Here is a 20,414-nt window from a genome sequence, read left to right as displayed (position 1 = left end):
CACACATTTTAATAATCACTTAGCATCAGCTATTTGCAGAGTACTGCTTTCAGTCTAACTGAGAAGGATGTAAAGGCGACTAGTAGGGACAAACGAAGGAAGTTTGTGCACAATATATTAATGGATCAAACATCAGGGTGGATGGTGTATAAACTCAAATTCCATGGTCATGGTATCTATGGTTGTGCAAAGGTGAGTGGGGTTTAATGGAGCTTAAACGAGTGGTTTAAATTTGAATAGGCAGAGATAAGGCTAAGGGTCTCTAAGTAATGAGAGCAGAATGAGCAAGTAGCAGGAGAGCCGACACTAGATATGAATGATGGAGAGGAAAGAAATACTTGCATGAGCAACTCTCATCCATTATTTATGTAGCACTGAAGGAACATCTACTGTCAGAAACCACAACTGGAATCAAGGTAAAAAGGGGTTACAGAGATGAAGACCATGGTCTCTGCCCTGAAGGAACTCCTTGTCTAGTAAGGAGAAAATCAATGACTACATCCTCATAACAGTACCTCAATTTCTCAGCAATTCCTCATAAAATGAATTACTGGAAATTCCCTGGCCTATCTTCATCCCATTTAAAGGGTTACCAACACTCATTCAACAAATACTGGGCACATACATTGTCCTCCCATTGTGTAAAATAGACAGAGCACTTATACTGATCAGACAAGAAACCAAACACATTTTTGTTGTTGTTGTTGTTGTTATCCTTATTGCTTGTTCCCTTTAAGAAGTGTAAGGCACTAGTTGCAAATTGAACACTTAAAGAAGGCAGCATGAAGATGGAGATATCTTTTTGGGTATTCAAAAGGGTGTGAAGAAAGTACCACCAAATGTTCTGTGTGCCTCTTTAAACCTGGTCTGCTTTCTAGAATTGCGTTTCCATTTTAGTCAGCCATTCTAGTGTCTGTTTGTTTTGTTCCTGTGTTTTAGCACCTGCATAATTTAGACTGGAAATCTCGTCCTTTGTATCCCAGCTCTCGTCACTCTAAATGTCTCTTGTGTGAATCAGTATTGGTTCTTCATACAAATAAAATGCAAATCATATCCTTGCCAGAGCTAAGCACTTATCTCCACGAAATCAGAACAAATACTTGAAGGTTAAAGCTGAGATTCATTGCTAGCAGAATAAAGAGAAAAACACTGAATGCAACATGAATTTTCTACTGAGATGAATTCAAATTACAAGCCAAAAAAACCTCATAGAGATAAAAATATATCGCATGCCAAGTGATGGATTTTGAACTGCAAACCACATATCAGACTTAGTTCTCAACCGTTTCTTTTTTCATGTGAAATTTAAAACCAGAGCATCTGATGGCTTCTCACCATTAAAAAATTCCCATATTTAATTTCACCAAGAAAGCATGTTGACTCTGGTGTCCAGATCAAATGGCCCTCTGAAAGGAGTGTCTTTCCCTATCAATCACACAGAACCCACTATTGTGCTAGGCAGGAAGTGGCCTTGGTGTATTCAGCTCGGCTTCTTTGGTGCACTTGACTTCTCTGAATGACACTCTCCTCTTCTCTTAACTCTACAAATCTACGAAGATTTGCTCAGGAAGTTGCTTTGACTCATAAAATAAAACACATGCTCCATATTTTTCTTCAAATAGGGAAGAAAAGGCTCATTTGGCTGAACTGTTTTCCAGATCATATCCCATCCTTGGAAGGGGTCAGGACAGGAACTCAGGCAGGGCTGGAACCTTGCTGCAGGAGCTGATGCAGGGGCCATGGAGGGGTGCTGCTTACTGGTCGCTCCCCATGGCTTATTCACCTGCTTTCTTATAGAACCCAGGACCACGAGCCCAGGGATGGCACCACCCACCATGGGCTGGGCTTTCTTCATTGATCACTAATTGAGGAAATGCCTTACAGCTGGATCTCATAGAGGCCTTTCCTCAGCTGAGGCTCCTTCCACTCTGATAACTCTAGCTTGTACCAAGTTGAACCAAAACCAGCCAGTACAGTGTAACTGTCCTTTGTGTGTCCAGTAGCTTAAAAATGACTTCATATCATAAATGTTTCAAAACATTCTACCATGAGGTTTATTCTTTTTGACTAGGCATTTAAAATATCCACAGAAAAAATGAGGGAGGAACCCAGGAAATGAAGGCTTTTTCCCCCCACAAGAATGAAAGAAATAAGCAATGATTTTGAAAAACCCACGTTGAATTTTCTTACTGTTTAAAGTTATAATGTCAGTAAGATACATTTTTATAATAATTTATGTGTATTCCTTTTGAGTGTGTGACCTGTTTGTTCATTCATTATTTAATAAGTACTTCCAAGGGATGCTAACACCTTGACCTGAGGTTTTGGTATGTAAATGTGTTGTGTCTCACTCATACCTTTCCTGGGTTCCAGGCTGCAGAATGACCATACCCATTAGACAGGTACTCAGCCTGTCACGTAGCTTATCTCATTTAAATCTATGGTAGTGCGGATATCACCTCCCCCATTTGACAGATGAGGAGTCTCAGGGCATTAGCTCAGGATTCATAACAAATTAGCATCTATTTCCTGTCCCGTCTATCTCCCAGAATCTGAGATCAAAATTAGCAGAACAAGGAGACCCCCACTGTTCCCTGGTGAGAAAGAATTCTGTTTGTAGCTTGCAGATAGCTGATCACAGTCTTTCTCATAGAATCCTGGTTTCTCTTCTCTGTTACAGCATACCCATCACCAACTTAGGGATGATGCTCATATGTGACATCTTCTAACCCTGATTACTACCCAAATTCTCTGCCTCCAAGCACCGAAACATTGGAGATTAAGGCTTCAGCATACAGCTTTTGGGAGGGACAAACATAACAGTCCATAACATCAGAGTTTAACGAGTTAGAATAACTTGCTTAATGTTGCAGAACTAATACTTGTTAGAGCTAAAGTATGCTCCAGAGACATGCTATCATAATTCTTTTCATTGGTGCAGTGGCTAAAAATACCATTCACCGGAAATTCCTTTTTACCACAAGCACTCTTTCAAAGGATCTGTGGCTCCTATCCCGCCAGGCCTCCTTAACTGGTAGTCTGTTCCCCCACACAACAGATCAACAGATTTTTTTTTTTTTTTTTTTTTTAAGTTACACACCTCCTTCTTTCAACTTGTCACTCTCAACCCTGTGGTGAGCTTTTAACCCACTTAAGAGAAAATTCAAAAATCTCCATGGGTCTCAGGTCTTCCTGACATCATTTGTCTGTGACTGCATCTCCATCCCCACCTGTAGCCTTTCTGCATTTCCTCAAGCTTTATTCTGCCTAGGCTTGGACCTCACCCCTCTTTCTGACAGGAATCTTATTCCCAAGAACACGTATTCTTGACCTTTGGGATTCTACCATGTACTAAAGCATTCTCCCACTTTTTTTTTTTTTTAATATGGGCTTGTCTGCCTCTCTCAGTGATTCTTCCATTTTCTTCTTCCTGTCTCAACACCCTGAGAGCTATTGGATCCCACTGTCTGTTGCATGTCCTTCCCTAAAACATGTCTTAGCACATGCCAATCAGAGTTGCATAGAAATTTTCCTAGGGACAAGGGACTCAGTTTGTGTTCGTGTAACCACTTGGCATAGAGTAGATGCTCAGTCATTATTTATTGAATTTATGAATTAATAAGTGATGGCTCTAAGTGGCCTAGCTTTATTTCTCTCATAAAAATAGAGGAACATGGTGTAGAGGTGCCAAGAGGTTTCACAGTGTGAGATGCAAACCTGCAACTCTAAATCAGGTCTTATTCTTTAATGTGGTATGTCCCTGTCCTGTTTTAGGAAGTTGGTAAGGGAAATTAAGAGTATCCAAATAAGTGGCAGATTGTGCCCCAGTGTTTTCTATGTTCCTAAGAGGTAATAATTATTATTATTCTCAGTTTAGAGAGGACAGAAATAAGTCCTAGGAGAATAAACATGTTCTCAATGTACCCACCCAACTGCCGACAGGCTGTGTTAAAACCTTGCCTTTTGTTTGGTGGGAATGCCCTTCTGCGAGGCATGGTGACCACAGAGCTTTGAAGCAACACTTCTCCCCTGGGCAGCCATTCAGAAATGCAAAGGAAAGGATAGCTTCACTTAGCTGATAACAGAGTTACACAGAATTTTCAAAAGACACCATCACCTTGCCTTGTGCCTTCGGCGGTCTGTTTATTATGAAGGCATTCAAAGCTAAAGCCATCATCAGAAGCCTGCGTTTTGAAGGAGATCTGTTTATGAACGCTATCATAATTCATGCACCCTCCCCTAGAGCTGAGGGCATTTCTAAATGAAGCCTGGAATCCGATGAGTTGGTGATGCTCAGATGGTGCAGTTAGAGCAGCCTTTAAAACATCTTCTCATAGATAACCCAGAAAGGTGAGCAGTGGGGTTGCGCACAGTGGCCAATCAGAGGTGCTCCCAGCCGGGCTATTTAAATTATTTTTAGGCAGGAGACATACTGAACACAACAGGATCTAGATGTGAGTAATTAATATGAAATGTTGCCTCTCCCTGTGCATGGAGTTACACAGTCTGCTTTTCTTCCCTCTCTTTCTTTTTATACCCAGTGCCTGGTACTGCATCTCTCATCCCTATCACAGACCCACCTTTTATCATGAAAAGATTTTCTTGCTAAGTTGGCAAGGCTGCCTTCCTGGTTTACAGAGCTGCCCGTAGCTGAAGCAATGCTCACTACTCACTATGTTTGAGACTGCCAGTCTCTGATGCCACCATCCGAGACCTAGGCTCCCCTTAGAAGACGTAGCAGGCATTTGTTCATACACACCAGCGTTACTATAGACAAGAGAATTGAGACAGGTTGCTATATCAGGCCTTGTAGTCAACTACCTGCTTCATACATTAGTTGAGAACTTGCTTGTAAGTGTAAGGAAGACAAAAATAAAATCAAACTAGACAAATAAATGCAATACAGAAGAGAAGAGGGCTGTGCTCATTGCGGGAGCATTTCCTCAGTATCAGACAGCTTCTCACTCCTTCTGTGTGTGTATTTATAGTACCAAGTGATGAAAAAGGTCATTAAGATCAATGTCTGAGGCTCTGCGATAAAGTGGATCAAAGTATACACACACACACATTCACATACACATACCTACATACACACACACATGCATGCACATATACTCACATACATATACATACATATTCACATATACCAACACATATATACATAGAAACATGCACATATACTCACACACACATACATGCATACACAAGCACATATATATACTCACACACATATATGCACACATGCACATATACTCTACACACATGCATACACATGCATGCACATATACTCACATGTGCATATACATATAAACTCATACATACACATACATGCACATATACACAACATACATGTATACACATACATATACTCACACATATACATACACAAATATACTCTTACAAATACATGCACACATATACTCACACACATATATACACATGAATGTGCATAGACTCACATGCTTACACTTATACCCAGCACATAAACTTACATATACATACATATGTACACACAGAGGCACATGGGCACACACGAGCAAGTACTGCACTTCCTAGGGCATTTAATGTATTTGAGGATTGGCTTCATCAGAACATCACAATTTCAATCTGTGTGACTACCTAAGGGAAGAAATAACCTATTACAAAATGAAAAGAAAAAAATTGCTTATGCAGAAAAAAAATCCTCAAACTCAGGATGCTCTGTTTCCTGGATTCAGCACTCATTTCAAAACTGCCATACACAATTATGAAAGACATTCTTGTGTTTTCCTATTGAATCTTCATTCTGAGAACTACCATCCATACTTGATTGGATCATGGATTGAAAAGTTGTATCCACTGGAATTGGCATTGGTAGGAACAGTATCTCTATAAGGCTCTTATACGTGGGATTGGTGTGTGTTGTGGTGTCTTCTATGAACCTAGCACTTCTAAATTAATGAATCACCTTGAACTTTGTTGATACCAGTGTACCTTCCTGCTATGGTCATTGCAATGCTTTCAGAGTTTCATAGGTACCAAGTGGGTACTTCAACTGCACTTGGGTCTGTTTTACTGTGAAACAAGATGATATCACCTTCTGTGTTTCCGTCTGATAGAGATGATAGTCTGTGTCATGGAGCCTGACAATGCCTTGATGGGCACAACACACGATCCTTGTTTGGATGCTGAAGAAAGAAGCACTTTACCAAATGGGAAATGCAGCCTGAGAGTGAAGCCTCAAAAGCCTATGATAGTCATGCACATAACAGTTTGCCTGTCTGTAATGGTGGTGTAAGATCCAAATCAAGCTGAGGGGACAAAGAATAGCTGAGTGACGTAAGTCACACTTACATCATTTCCAAGCCAGATGCCCGAGGCCACATGACTGCATCTATACCTTCATTCCTGTCCCCTCTGAGCCATGCACACTTTTCCCCCTCCCATGCTAGCCTGCTTATTTATAGCATCCTCATTTTGGTCTTCTCTAAGCAGCCATGTTGTTGACACTAAATGGGTGTGGCTTCTCTGACACTTCTAGGAGCCTTTAGCTCACAGCATTTTGATTGGTTGTATTCTTTTTTTCTCCTTTTCTTTTCTTTTTCTTTCTTTCTGTTTCTTTTTGGTAATTGTCTGTGTCTTTTGCAAAGGAAAAATGCTGATGAATGAGAGGTATACTTACCTGTGGGTATAAGAAAAAAAAAAGTAAGAATTATATTGGTTTAGTAAAGTGTTGGTCATGGGTTTTTCTCTAAGATTCATGACCTTACCAGCCACACAACCATAGACAAAACCAACCAACCAAACAAACAGAAGCTATTAAGGAATAGTGAGAAAGAACAGGAGAACTAGTAGTCACTGGTAATGAGACCATCACCCCCACTTGGTTATCCAACACCAGTGATCATCTCTGAAATCATACATACATACAAATAACATTATATAGATTGTTCAGGTGTGTGTGTGTGTGTGTGTGTGTGTATGTATGTGTAAAATGACAAAGAAAAGAAGCTATAAATTTGAGAGAAAGCAGGGGCAAAGTATATTAGGAGTGGTGAGGGAGGAAAAGGATGGAAAATAGTATGATTTAATTTTCATTTCAACAAACAAACAGATAAACAAATGATAAAAGTAAATACTACAAAACTATTAGAATTCAATAATCATATGGACATAGAAGCCCACTCATGAAATGTTTTCATGCAGATTCTTCCTGCTCACCCACTCTAAGGACAGCACTTGTGATGGCTATAAGACTTCTATCCCCGACTTCTCTTCTTCCCTTGGGTGTGGTTGCTCCTACACACAAGCTCCCGTGTCAGCCATCATGCTGCCTATCCTTTTTGCTGAGACACCCTTTATTACTGGCGTCCTTGCCTTCTTTGAGTCGTGTTTCAAATTTCAGCAGTTTAATGTTGTCTTTCCTAGCTACTCCATTCATGCTTTATCAAGAATACCCATAGAAACAACAAACTTGCCCAGTCTTCAGGCATCACAGCTGATATTGAGCTGTGATATTTACACTGCATAGTTAGACTGTTTTCACTAGGCTACTTTATTTCATTCTACCAGGATCAAAGGTCATTAAAACTTTAGAAGATGGAGGAATAGTAAATTTCTCCTTCTCAGAGTATGTTTTTATGCCGTTGTACTTAATTGCTTTCAATTCTATTCAATTTCTGATAGTTATTGGTTGACTGTTCTATGGGGCTCTTTGCACAAGAAAGTTGGATGGAACCCATGTTTTAAGGTTAATCTGACAGCGAGCAAATATTAAGTCCATGAAATGAGCAGGAGCTCCATCAAATTGGGCATTACTTATAAATAAAATCTAGCAACGTTTCTTTTTGACTAAGTGCTGCAAGATTAATTACTTTGTTGATTGAGAATTTGATCATGCTTCCTGTAATTGGATCATTACAGCGACAGACAACACACTTTTCTGTCCAGAGTTGTTAATATATTCTACTGAACTAAAAACAGTTCATATTCAAAATAATTTGATATTAAAAATACAATATTATAGCATGGAAAAAGTAAAAATGGAATATTTCCAGCTTTGTGTTATTAATAAAGGCTGGATATGACACATTGTTAGTGTCTAAATATAACATAAGGTGGTGAGATTTAAAAATAGACTAATTATTCCTGGGTATGGCTGGAAGGCTGGAAGAGGTTGTCTGGAGTTGATTAAGGAGTGGTACAGGTGGTACATCACAAGGGACAGGTCTAAATTATGTACACATGTGAGGAAATTAAAAGTTATATTATTCTTTGAGAATTTAGCTTTCATGTTTGTAGTGTAATTTCAAATACTTGGTTTATCATTTCCTTTCATGGGTGTATAATAACTTGTTATTTACAACGCTTGTTACATTATTTAGATGATAGCTGATCTTATATGCATATTAACAGTATGTCTTAATTAAAGGATGAAAACAGATGTCATCATTAGCAAATATAATGGAACGGGAATTACATCTTGTCATTTGTCTTGAAATGCATTCCAGAAGGCCTGAGAAGACACTGTACCTATGATGTACTGACTGACTCAGTACACTGCAAGGGAAATCCAGGAGGCTTGAATTTCTCTGCTTTTAAAAATGAAAAGGAGGAAGCCTTTTTAAGAATAAGTTTCTTATTCCTCTGATATTTAATTTAAGCTCTAAAAGCAGGATATTTGAAGAGGCTGATTTTAATATTCTGACTCAATTTGGATCATTTATTTCATAGTTCTTTCTCTTATTTATATTATTTCAATCTATTAACATGCTACTAGAATGGGACAAAAATATAGGCTCTGATTTTTATGTTCATTATTTCTTCCATGTATTATGTAGCAGTGAGTATTCAGTGGAGGAATTAGTAATTGCTCAATGCCTCTGTAAATTCCTTGTGTTTACAGCTATTTTACTTCTTATTGTAACCCCCAAACTCGGCCGGGATATGATGAACATTTTACAGATGAAGTAGTGATGTCTTTTGTTTTATTTTTTCAAGAAAGGCTGTCTCTATGTAGCTCTGACTGTTGTGGAACTCACTCTGTAGACTAGGCTGGCCTTGAACTCAGAGACCATCCTTCCTTTGCCTCCCAAGTGATGGGATTAAAGTTGTGTGCCACCACTGGCTGTAGTAATGTCTTAAAGTCTATGTACTCACATCTTTGGAGTAAGACAGAGGTAATACATTTTTCTTTCTATGCTCAGAATAAGATAGCTCCAGCTTTATCATCCACCCACTAAAGAATAACAAGGTAAGGCAGAACCTCTGACCAGACCAGCTTGGAATGTTGTAGGTAACTGAACAAGAGCTGGGCAGCTGGCATATGCAAATAGGAACTTGACCAGGAGAAAGGGTGTCTTGGAAAGCAAGTTCATCAGACATCCTGCAAATAAAACCACTGCAGTTTGTATTTTAGTCTGTGGCTCCTGAGAATCAGAGCAACATAGAGAGCTTTGCAAGACCACTCCTATTTTAAAATAATTATCCTGGGCTAGTATAACAAGAAAAGTAGCTATTACTTCTCCAAATATCCCCAAAAGGTTCATGTAGCCACAGTGTTTTCATCCTGGAAAAGAAGAAAAAGTGAACAAATTTGTTCAGCTCTCTAAGAAGAAGGATGAACTCAAAGTGTGTAAATTTACTGCCTTTACTTGCTGCCTTTGTAAAAGTAAAGGCAGCAAGTGTTTGCTATATTAGCAGTTTTCTAAATATTGTTGATCAGTATGGATTTTTTTAGAAGGCAAGGTTTATCTTGTGCTTTCCTCGTAGAAGATACAGCCACAAACTGGTTACCTTACACTTTGTATTGATCATCTCTTGGACACAACCATCGATTAAATTAGCAGTACATGGAGCAATTGTGATGGGAGTACTTTGCATTTTTAAGTCCAAATTAACCAATTGATAATACTTTTAAAAAACTAGATCTCTATACTTTTATTCTTGTTCCTCTTCCTCCTCTCCCTCCTCTTCCTCTTCTTCTTCAGAAATTATGAAGAAGTAATAAACACTAAAAAAAAAAAATGCTAGGAAAGTTTTCAGGAAATGGATGTGATTTCTCGCAGTGGCTGAATCTCTCAGGCTTTCATCAAGAGAATTTAATCCCATGGGTTTCTCTTTCAGACTGACTTTTCCCTGAAGAAAAGTCCTCTCTGGCCTTACTAGTGGTCTATTGATCAGTTATTCAAGTGGCTCATACTGATACTCACATCCCAAGGAACTCTGCCAGTCATGCCTCCCAAAGTTATTAGCTAAGTGTATTCAGAAACTTAAAAGCAGAGTGCTTTCTTCCCTGATGTATTATCCATGTGCGTGCATAAAATAGCTCATATGTGCTGAGCTCTCCCTTGTCCTGGACATCGCGCTCCACACTTAACATTGATTCTCTCAATTAACTTCCCAGCGATTCTGCCTGATCACTCTTCTTATTGAAGCCCATATATGGAGAAATTTTAAAATAGGTTTAAATAAGTTTTTATGTTCATTAAACTAAGAAACAGATAAGGTAGATTTGATCTACATTTGGCCAAGCAGGCCAGCCTCAGACATAGATCCAAAAGTTAGATGTGTTCTTTTTCAAAAATTCCATTGCGTCAGGGGTTCATTCATTTGCCTTCTTCCTACAACATAGCGAGCTTGGTAAAATTGGTCAAGACGTCAGCAAAGACAATATTTATTTATTGCTGGGCCATGCATGTAGACATGAATGGTTTACTTAACACTTGGTCTTGATCACCATCATTGACTGAGGTGCCAACACCTGGAGCTTGCCTGTCATTTGATATGTATATAATACAGAAGGTGCCATCAGTGCATTTACTATTACTAATGATATGTGCGTTTTTTACCTGAATATATATAAGTGCTTTGTATGCTTGCCTTGTTCTAGAATGGGACATCAGATCACTTGAAACTACAATTACAGGTATTTGTGAACTGTTGTACGGTACTGCTGGTCCTCTGTGAGAGCAGTAACCACTCTTAAACACCCAGCTGTCTCTCCAGCTCCCTGATTATGATTAGTTTATTAACATTTAACACCATTTATATTCAAAACTTATTCCTTATAAATTCCTCCTGTGATGGTTTCTCCTCGTTTAACTTGGTTATCTTCTCTTGAGTTGTACTGAAAATCAGAAAACCTGTTTATCAAAGTTTTTAAGTGGTTCACCTTCTTGTGGCCAGTTTTCAGTTGTAGCGCTCTATTACATCTGCAGTTGACATTGTGCCATAACCAGAAGTAGTGTTTTGAAGAACTATCATGGAGACCTGACAAGCCTCACTATATTCTGGAGCACAAGTCCTAGGGAAAGTGAGAGGATCCAAACTTTAAAGGCTTGCAATTCAGGCTTCATGTCCTGAGATAGCTCCATTTAGTGGTTCCACAGGAGTGGCCTCCTATGGTAAATTGAAAACGGAATTAAAAATAAATGCTTGGCTAAAGCAACAGACAATAAAACACTAATAGCTAATCACCCGTTAGGCTCTGGCTCTCCCTAAGTGTTCTCTTACCATGCTTTCAGAGCGCTGTGGGACGCTGATTGGCCGAACAGCATTTTAACAGTGCTAAGTAGAAGAAGAAGCCTCGAAATGATAACACATGGACCGTAGAGCATATACAACAAAACCCGTTATATATAATATATATGTGCATGAGTTCACTTGCATGTGTGCGTGTGCGTCCGTGTGTGTGTGCCTGTATTTTCATACATATGGATTAGTATTAATTGTACATAGAATGAAAATCTTTAAAGGCACAGGAATTGCAAGTTTTTTATAAATATCTCTTGTTCTTTTCCAGTCACCTCTAAACACACATTTTTTTATCCTGGTAAGTGACACCCCTGCTGGCTGTACAAATTTTCTTTAACACATTAGATGTTTTTAAGAAAAATAATTTAAATAACTGAGAAGGAAATGTAAAAATAAAAGCCAGCAGTGCCACCTGCTGGACACTTGCATTAAGCAATATTTATATATTTTAAACAACAGAAATCATGGTTTTAAATACAGGAAGAAAAATAATTTTTGAACTATAGTAACTTAAAAAGAAATTATCCAGGCATTGATGTAATTAATTGTCTCACATACACAAAACCCTGTTGGACCTCCAGAACTGGAAAAGAAATACACGAGTGAATATTACTTAATACCATCATGGGTGAATTTCAGAATTATTAAATATTTCAAACTACACGTTTAAATCCATGCATGTGGGGTTAGAAAGAACGATCTGATATTATTCACACATAGTACATATATGCATACATACATAGCATTTGAATTTTATAGTTATTTTCATAACAGCAGTGTTCAGAGTTTATTGTTAAAATGTAGTTTTTGATTATGTTAATGAAATGAAATTCTATTAGCACATATATCACAGCTAGTACATTTTCTAAATAGACTATAAACTCCTTGAAAAAAAACTTAGCTTACTTTCAACAAAAAATATGATGTTAAAATTATAAATAGCACATCTCCAAAACTACTAGTCAAGTAAGGCATTGTCTTCTGATTGTTGCCATGCCTCACCTGTTGGGCATCTGACATGTTTTGTTGTTTGTTGGGGGCCGGCCAGCAGCCCACAACGTGAACGGTTCCACTGCGATGGCAGCTCTGAGCTGAAAAGAGAGGAAGCTAGACGGGGAGGAAGAAGAAACGAGGCCAAGACAAGTTCATCCTGTTCAAAGCCCAATTTTACTAGTACCAACATCCAGTTATAAAGGAAGGGGGAGGGAACCCGATTTCCCGCCAAACAATCTCAGGATCAAGTAACAGGGTGGGCACGTGTGTGGCTCCAAGCGGCAAAGTGGCACGGTCCAGCAGTAGGCATGGCAGAACGAATGAGCATGAAACTCCACCCCTGAGCCAGCAGGTTCCAGGCTGGGGGTGGGGAGGCTACAGTTGTTGTTGTTGTTGTTGTTGTTTTGTTTTGTTTTGTTTTGTTTTTAGGAGCTCTTAATTAGTGTAAGGGTCCTAGAAGCTTTCTCTTGTCTTTAATTTCTATATCTTTAACTTTATCGCATCTTGATGCTGCCCATTTATCAATATGGTAAAGGGATACACAGTAATGTCTATCTGCGTTTTCCCCTGTGATTAAGAAAGAATCAGAGGCCATACCTATTGTTTTCACCTGCCATTCCACTGCAATCTCTTTGAATGCCACATGCAAACTCTGCTAGATTCCTTTCTCCCTTTATCTTGGAGCAAGATATCAGTTTCCTTCAAACTCTACCACCTGGACGTGGAGAAGTAGCCCTTTCCTCCTCTTACCTAATCCACCTGTGTGTGCCTAGACTTTGTAAAGGCAAGGCATGAAAAGGATGGAGATGTGTTCTAGCATGTGACTACTTTGAGAAAGAGGAGGACACACAGTGTAACAGAGAAGTGAGTTCATAAGAACCTGTGCTAATTCCAAAGCTTTCTCTGAACTGCTGCAGTCGTATCCGCTGTTGACAGCCTTGCTATAGTATGTATTATTGCTCACTGAACCGACCTCGCCATCCCAGAATCATGGAGTCCTTGAATTGAATCCACAGCTACTGCAATAACACACTGATATTATATAGTGGGATAGTGACATAGCAGCCTTATTTATAATAGCCAGAAGCTGGAAAGAACCTAGATGCCCCTCAACAGAGGAATGGATAGAGAAAATATGGTGCATTTACACAATGGAGTACTACTCAGCTATTAAAAAGAATGAATTTATGAAATTCCTAGGCAAATGGATGGACCTGGAGGGCATCATCCTGAGTGAGGTAACCCAATCACAAAAGAACTCACATGATATGTACTCACTGATAAGTAGATATTAGCCCAGAAACTTAGAATACCCAAGATATAAGATACAATTTGTAAAACACATGAAACTCAAGAAAAACGAAGACCAAAGTGTGGACACTATGCCCCTTCTTAGAATTGGGAACAAAACACCCATGGAAGGAGTTACAGAGACAAAGTTTGGAGCTGAGATGAAAGGATGGACCATCTAGAGACTGCCATACCTGGGGATCCATCCCATAATCAGCCTCCAAATGCTGACACCATTGCATACACTAGCAAGATTTTGCTGAAAGGACCCTGATATAGCTGACTCTTGTGAGGCTATTCTTGGACCTAGCAAACACATAAGTGGATGCTCACAGTAAGCTATTGGATGGATCACAGGGCCCCGAATGGAGGAGCTAGAGAAAGTATGTAAGGAGCTGAAGGGTCTGCAACCCTATAGGTGGAACAACAATATGAACTAACCAGTACTCCCCGGAGCTCATGTCTCTAGCTGCATATGTATCAGGAGAGGGCCTAGTTGGCCATCAGTGGAAAGAGAGGCCCATTGGTCTTGCAAACTTTATATGCCCCAGTACAAGGGAACACCAGGGCCAAGAAGTGGGAGTGAGGGGGGAGTGAGGGGAGGGCATGGGGGACTTTTGGGATAGCATTAGAAATGTAAATGAAGAAAATACCTAATTTTAAAAAAGGGAAAAAAAGAGGGATAGTGACAGATTGATGCCCATACATAAAAACCTAAATTTCAGTATCATGATAACAGTTATTTTTTGTGTATATATATATAGTTGAAATCTGTGATTCTGTCAGCCTTGATAATCAATAACAATATGTCAATTTCAGAATTAAACACTATAAATAAGTTTTGCAGATGATTTTACAGTTACTGGCTCATTTAATGACATATATATATATATATGTCATTAAAATATATATATATATATGTACACTACACACACATATATATACATATATATATACATATACATATAGTGTATTTTTACCTGTTATTCATGGTAGCACACTGTCACATATTAAAGTGGATTTAAGTAGTAAAGCATCAGATGTAAAAAAAAAATATGTGTGCTGTTAATGGTTTTACTACCAGCATTTTGGTCCTAGAAGTCTATTTCATTTTGAAGAATGGGTCTTGACCCTAAAACCTATGAGAACATTGTAAGAGGAATTTGTATTGAGGAAGGTTATTAAGGTTGTGTTAAGAGAAGAGTTTATTAGAGTATTACAGGTTATAGGGCAGTTTGGGGGCATGGGTGTAATAGGTCCTGTCTTCCATCTCTTATATCCATGCATTCCTCTCTCCATTCCTCTGTCTTTCTTGCTTTCCTTTGGTAATATCTGTCACACAATGAAGGAACATGTTAGAAAGACAGGTGGTGTACTCGATGAGTGCCCAAGCTACCATGTCTTTCAGTAGTCAAGAAGGGATTTTCTGCACCCAAAGGGAGAAATGCCAAAAGAATGAATGAATTTGAAGGAGTAAGAATTTCCAGCCTCTTGCTCTACATTCTTTTTGGATGTTTACACTTCTATAAGCATGTTCTATTGTTGAAGCCATTGCTTTAACACTTATGAGACTAGTAAAAATGGTGTAGGCCACCTAGGGCCGGTGAACAGGAGGTCTGCATAAAGAATAAATATCACATATCTGAATGGTCTCCTGAGATTTTTGGGGGTGCCGGGGGGATTGGGAAAAGAGCTATCCCGGTCATTTATGTATCCACTCTGTGAAAAGACACTGTGCCCTGGTGGCTCTCTTCCTTGGAACTACTCCGACTTCTCTAGAAGAGAAAATAAGACTGTAGAGGCCTTCACGCCACACAGCAATGAAAAAACTCCATCTTACCAGTGAAACACTGGTGTTCCCACTAATGAATTATCTACGGATATTTGCTTACCTTCTATGGCCTAAGACAACCCACAGTAGAAGTATTTAACAATAGTGGACCCTGAGGTCTCAAGAATCATCAAGACAGAGTTGTAGATTTGCAAAGAAAACTATCTTGCAGTCACTTGATAAAAAGAGCTTGCTGACAAATGCTGTAGAGGAATGAGGGAGTAATGAAAGTCTACTGAAGAATGAGTAACTGGCAGAGGTAATGAGAATATCATTGAGAATCAAGTTTCCTGGAATGAGTTCAACACTACAGGTTTGCTTTGCTTTGGTCGGGTTCTGTTCATATATTTCAGCTGACTTTCACCAAGGGCTTACACCACTTGCTAATTCTCACTTTCATGAATCCAGAAATACTTTAATTTGCAGGTTGAATCTACATTTATTGTCACCCTTCACATGAGCTCAGGAGATCTTAAGAAGGTGATTGTAGAATGCCATGTCAATGTAGAAAGTGAAAGGAGATCCCAAACAGAAGTTAGTTTTCCTGTCAGTAGGATGAAAATGTTACCAGTCCACAAGATTATTGAAACTTTAAGTATGTATTTCTTATGAAAACTAATTTAGTGGATGGCCAGTTCTTTTGCATACATCAGTGTCATTAGATGTATTTACCTTTGTGGTTCTATTGAGTTCATTTGCTATTTGGTGATATTTGATGAGCTAGACATGGTCTTATCCTTTTTAATATGAAATGTTTCACACACACACACACACACACACACACACACACAGAGAGAGAGAGAGAGAGAGAGAGAGAGAGAGGAAGAACTAATATCATGAACTACCTACCCCTCAACTTTAAACAAAATATTTCAAATATTTTTCAGGCACAGACTTTATAGATTCTTGGAGTAGCTTCATATATTCATTTAAGCAGTGTGAGAGGAAAGCAGGAGACACAGCATCAACCTTAGCTAGCTGGTATAATGTGGCTAATAGAGAAAATTACACACGTACCCATGTAGTGAAATCTATGAGCACATATATCATAGGCTTATATATGCTCATGCATATTTGTCCATTAGGCTGAACTTTGTATTTATCTTAAGATATCCTATGTTGTGATGTATTTTTATCTGTTTTATTTGTCAGTTATAGGGAGAGGTATAAATTTGAACATCAGTTTCTCTGTTCTTTATATATTATTCAGTTAAGTTCAAAATTGTCATGTAAACCATAAATTCATACCTTTAAATAATAAGCTATTTTATTTTATTGTCATTAGGTTTGTGTGTGTGTGTGTGTGTGTGTGAATGTTTTATTCAGATGTTTCTCACAGTATAACCCAGGCTGAGTTTAAACTCAATTTTCATGCTTCAGACTTCAGAGTGCAGAGGGTACAGATGTGAAACCCTCTGTCTGGATTAGCAATGCTTTTTAGTAAAATACTATAGCGTATTTTATTTATTTGGGTTTTTTTATTTTAAATATTTCCCTGAGAAATGTCCTGGCTGTCTTTATGTTTAATGAAAATGACTCCAAGTCATTAGGACTCGAATGCTGTGCTATGTTTGAGTCTGTCTTTCCTAAGCCTCATTTCCCTAGGTTTTCATTAATCTGCCATGGACATCTTTGTCTGCCAATCATACTGCACTGCATTCTACTTAGGATTCTTAATCAGTTCATTATCTCTGCTACAGTTACTAATCATTCCTTCCCTGTATCTTCCTGCTTCAATTCGAAACTTGAATCTTTAGTATTGACCTTTTTGAGTTTCGTTATTTTCCCACAACTGAGTTGGCTATCATAAATTTTCTTTCAAATGTTTTCCTTGGCTGCCTAACTAATGCACTTACTTTCACTGTATAACAAAAACTGAAGTTCTTGGTCACAGAGCCCCAGTGCCTTTTCCTAGACAGAGGTCTGCATTGGAATTATGCTACATTCTCAAATACTGTTTCTATTTCATTTTATTCTTTGTGGATTTTGCTCACTTTGTTTCCCGCTCTAATGTACATTTCAAATTAAGAGCATTGTAACCAGTGCCTTTACTGTTTTATGGGAGTGGGTGAGGTTTTTTTTTTTTTTCAGATATATTTTTTCTTTTCTATGCACTCACTTGGAAGTTGCACGTTTTCCCACAGAATGGGCCGTGGTATTTACAACTGTATGTTTAAATATGTACACGTGCATATATAAAATGCATATTGACTTTATCAAGGTGCATCTCCATTGTTTGCTGAGTTGTACATCTGTTATGCTTTTTAGCTGAAGATAGGGGTCATGTACAGAAATAGTTAATAGAAATAATAGAGGAAAAATATAGAAATAGTACAAACTAAATATAAAATTTAGCAGGAAATATGAAGTGAGTTATGAGTGAACAAATAGAACTCCATGAGATTGCAGTAGGAAGGGGTTTTTACCTCGGCAGCCAGAGCTTCGTATATTACACATTGTACAATGATTTCCTTTGCGGACTGACTGTGTGCTTTAGTTCTAGAGTGTGTGCTCGGTATGCACAGGCCCTGCGTTCAATCTCAAGAACCATACATAGGTAGGCTACAAACAGAACAAAATGCTACCTAACAACATGTATAAAATTCCCAAGTGTATATTTGAAAAATCCCAAGAGGATTTCGTTTTGAACTCATTCTACCTTACCCTAAAGCAAATGCTAATGAAGAAGAAGCAGACTGACCCATTAGGCTACTCTAGCCTACTGTCTCTCTATTCATAAATAAAATTTTTATTAAATGTATTCACACTCATTCATTCATTTGCATACTATCTGTGATGGCTTTCCCGTCAGAACATGGGGGGGGGGGTGAGTACTTACAACAAATGCTATCTGGCTCATGAAGGATAAAATACCGTCTGATATTTATCACCTGACCTTTTACTGAAAAGTCTACTGACACCCATGCTAAATCATTTTCTATATTATAGAATAAATTTATAAAAAAAAACTCTTCCTTAGCCTGACTTATGAAGCACACTTGATTTCTGAGTAGATTTGATTTAGTGGCTCCAACAGTTAGGACATTACTTATATAAAATAATTAATGTATCAAACAATTCTATGAACCTAGTGTTTGAGCATTCATTAAATAAAATAGCTCTACATCATTCTTTTATAAGAAAATCCTCATGCCTTCCAGTTGGAGATCATGTTACGTATTTCACTGTGTTGTATATGAGCGTACTCACTTTTGCTTTAAGTATGAGTTAAATAGAAAAAGGACCAATGGTAAAGAAGAAAGTAAGAATTAAAGTTCAGTTCAGGAGCTATTAGAAGTCAAAACCCAAACCCAAACCCAAACTAACCAAACAAACAAGCAAAACCACACACACAACATAACCAGATCCCAGTTCTGAGGCACTGCGGAATATGGGCCTGGCTCACCACCTTCTGTGTTTGGAGAATGCAACTCTCAGCAGTTACCATATGCGGAGCGTAGCATAAAATGTCAGAATTAACGATGGCATTTTTGCATTCTGTGTTTTAGGGAACACTCATGGGCAACCCACTAGCTCATACACAGTGGGTGAATTTAGTCAGCTATTTCCCAGGATTTTCTCCTGGTGAGACAGACAACCATTACGCCTGGGCGTAGCGCAACATTCTCTGTTCTCACTGACATTGTGAGAAATCCTTCATCTGGGAGACACACTGTAGGTCAGTGTTTTGTTCCAATAGCTGCTCTATTTATAGAAGTTTAAGATTAAAGGATTTTAACTGATGACTTGGGGGTATTTGAATCTTACAGTAAATGTTCTTATGGGGAAGGTCTTGCCTTAGCAGCTGTGGTTGATTCAGCCCTAGAAGTTGGAAAAGTAGAAGCTCTTGACTGAGACCAGAAAGATCAGGGTATGTGTGTAACAGGACAGATTGCTTATATTTTCAGCTTAATTCAATAGATTTGCACATGCTGCCTTTCCTCAAACAGCTCAAGTTTCATTTTCTGTAAGAATACGTGAGTTTGTTTGTCTTCCTTCATTTACTTAGTTTTCTCTCTCTCGTCTCTTTTGCCCAGGAGATTGCATCAACAGTTTGAAAGCTACAAGGAACAAGTGAGAAAAATCGGAGAGGAAGCCAGGCGTTACCAGGGCGAGCACAAAGATGATGCCCCGACGTGTGGAATCTGTCATAAGACAAAGTTTGCTGATGGATGTGGCCATCTCTGCTCCTATTGTCGCACCAAGTTCTGTGCACGCTGTGGAGGCCGAGTGTCTCTGCGATCGAACAATGTGAGTGTCCTGTGAACAGAGCAGGGGACCAGGAGCTGAGCAAAGCTACCACATTTGCAAGCATGTAAATGCATGTACAATCCAAGATGCATGCATGTAATATGCACAGAAACACATCCTTTTGCGTTTTGAGGTTTTATAAGATGCAAACCAGTGGGATAGTGTAAATATAGCACTGAATGAGATCCTTTGCATATGTGTGGAACTTTTAAATGATTCCCATTTCAAGCCAAAAGCAGACCTGTCTAAAGCATTTATTTTTGAAATAAATGTAAACCTAGTATCACTGAGGATTATAATTTCAGACTTACTATCAAGCCAAAAAATGCTGACAAGTTTATACTTGTCAACACACTTTTTGTAAGAAGTTGTCAAGTATTTAAGGAACACACGAAATAAACGTGTTTTTACATGTTGGTGTTATAAGATGGATTCCTACCTGAAGCTGTTTCCTAACTTTGCTTGAGTCAGACCACGGTTTTCTCCTGTACCATACCTTTAAGTTAGCACAAATATTTCATGCTTAAGGTTCTAA

General features: G+C 38.5%; 1 protein-coding gene across 30 annotated transcripts in view; it reads left to right on the top strand.

Moving 5' to 3' along the window:
• The window catches only part of Rims1 (regulating synaptic membrane exocytosis 1), a 542,679-nt gene that overhangs the window by 229,715 nt on the left and 292,550 nt on the right, over window positions 1–20,414 (top strand). For 28 of the 30 annotated variants that reach the window (XM_085836062.1, XM_085836010.1, XM_085836009.1 and 25 more), the window contains one exon: window positions 19,666–19,879. In XM_085836062.1, the coding sequence (XP_085692188.1) occupies window positions 19,666–19,879 (214 nt within the window). The remainder of the gene's footprint in view (window positions 1–19,665; window positions 19,880–20,414) is intronic. The other 2 variants (XM_085835957.1, XM_085836006.1) reach the window with 1 other exon arrangement.

Source organism: Mus caroli, unplaced genomic scaffold (assembly GCF_978045245.1).
Source record: "Mus caroli unplaced genomic scaffold, Mus_caroli_1 scaffold_1, whole genome shotgun sequence".
NCBI lineage: Eukaryota > Metazoa > Chordata > Mammalia > Rodentia > Muridae > Mus > Mus caroli.
Note: the sequence above shows the minus strand (reverse complement) of the source record. Positions and strands in the feature narration are given on the sequence as shown.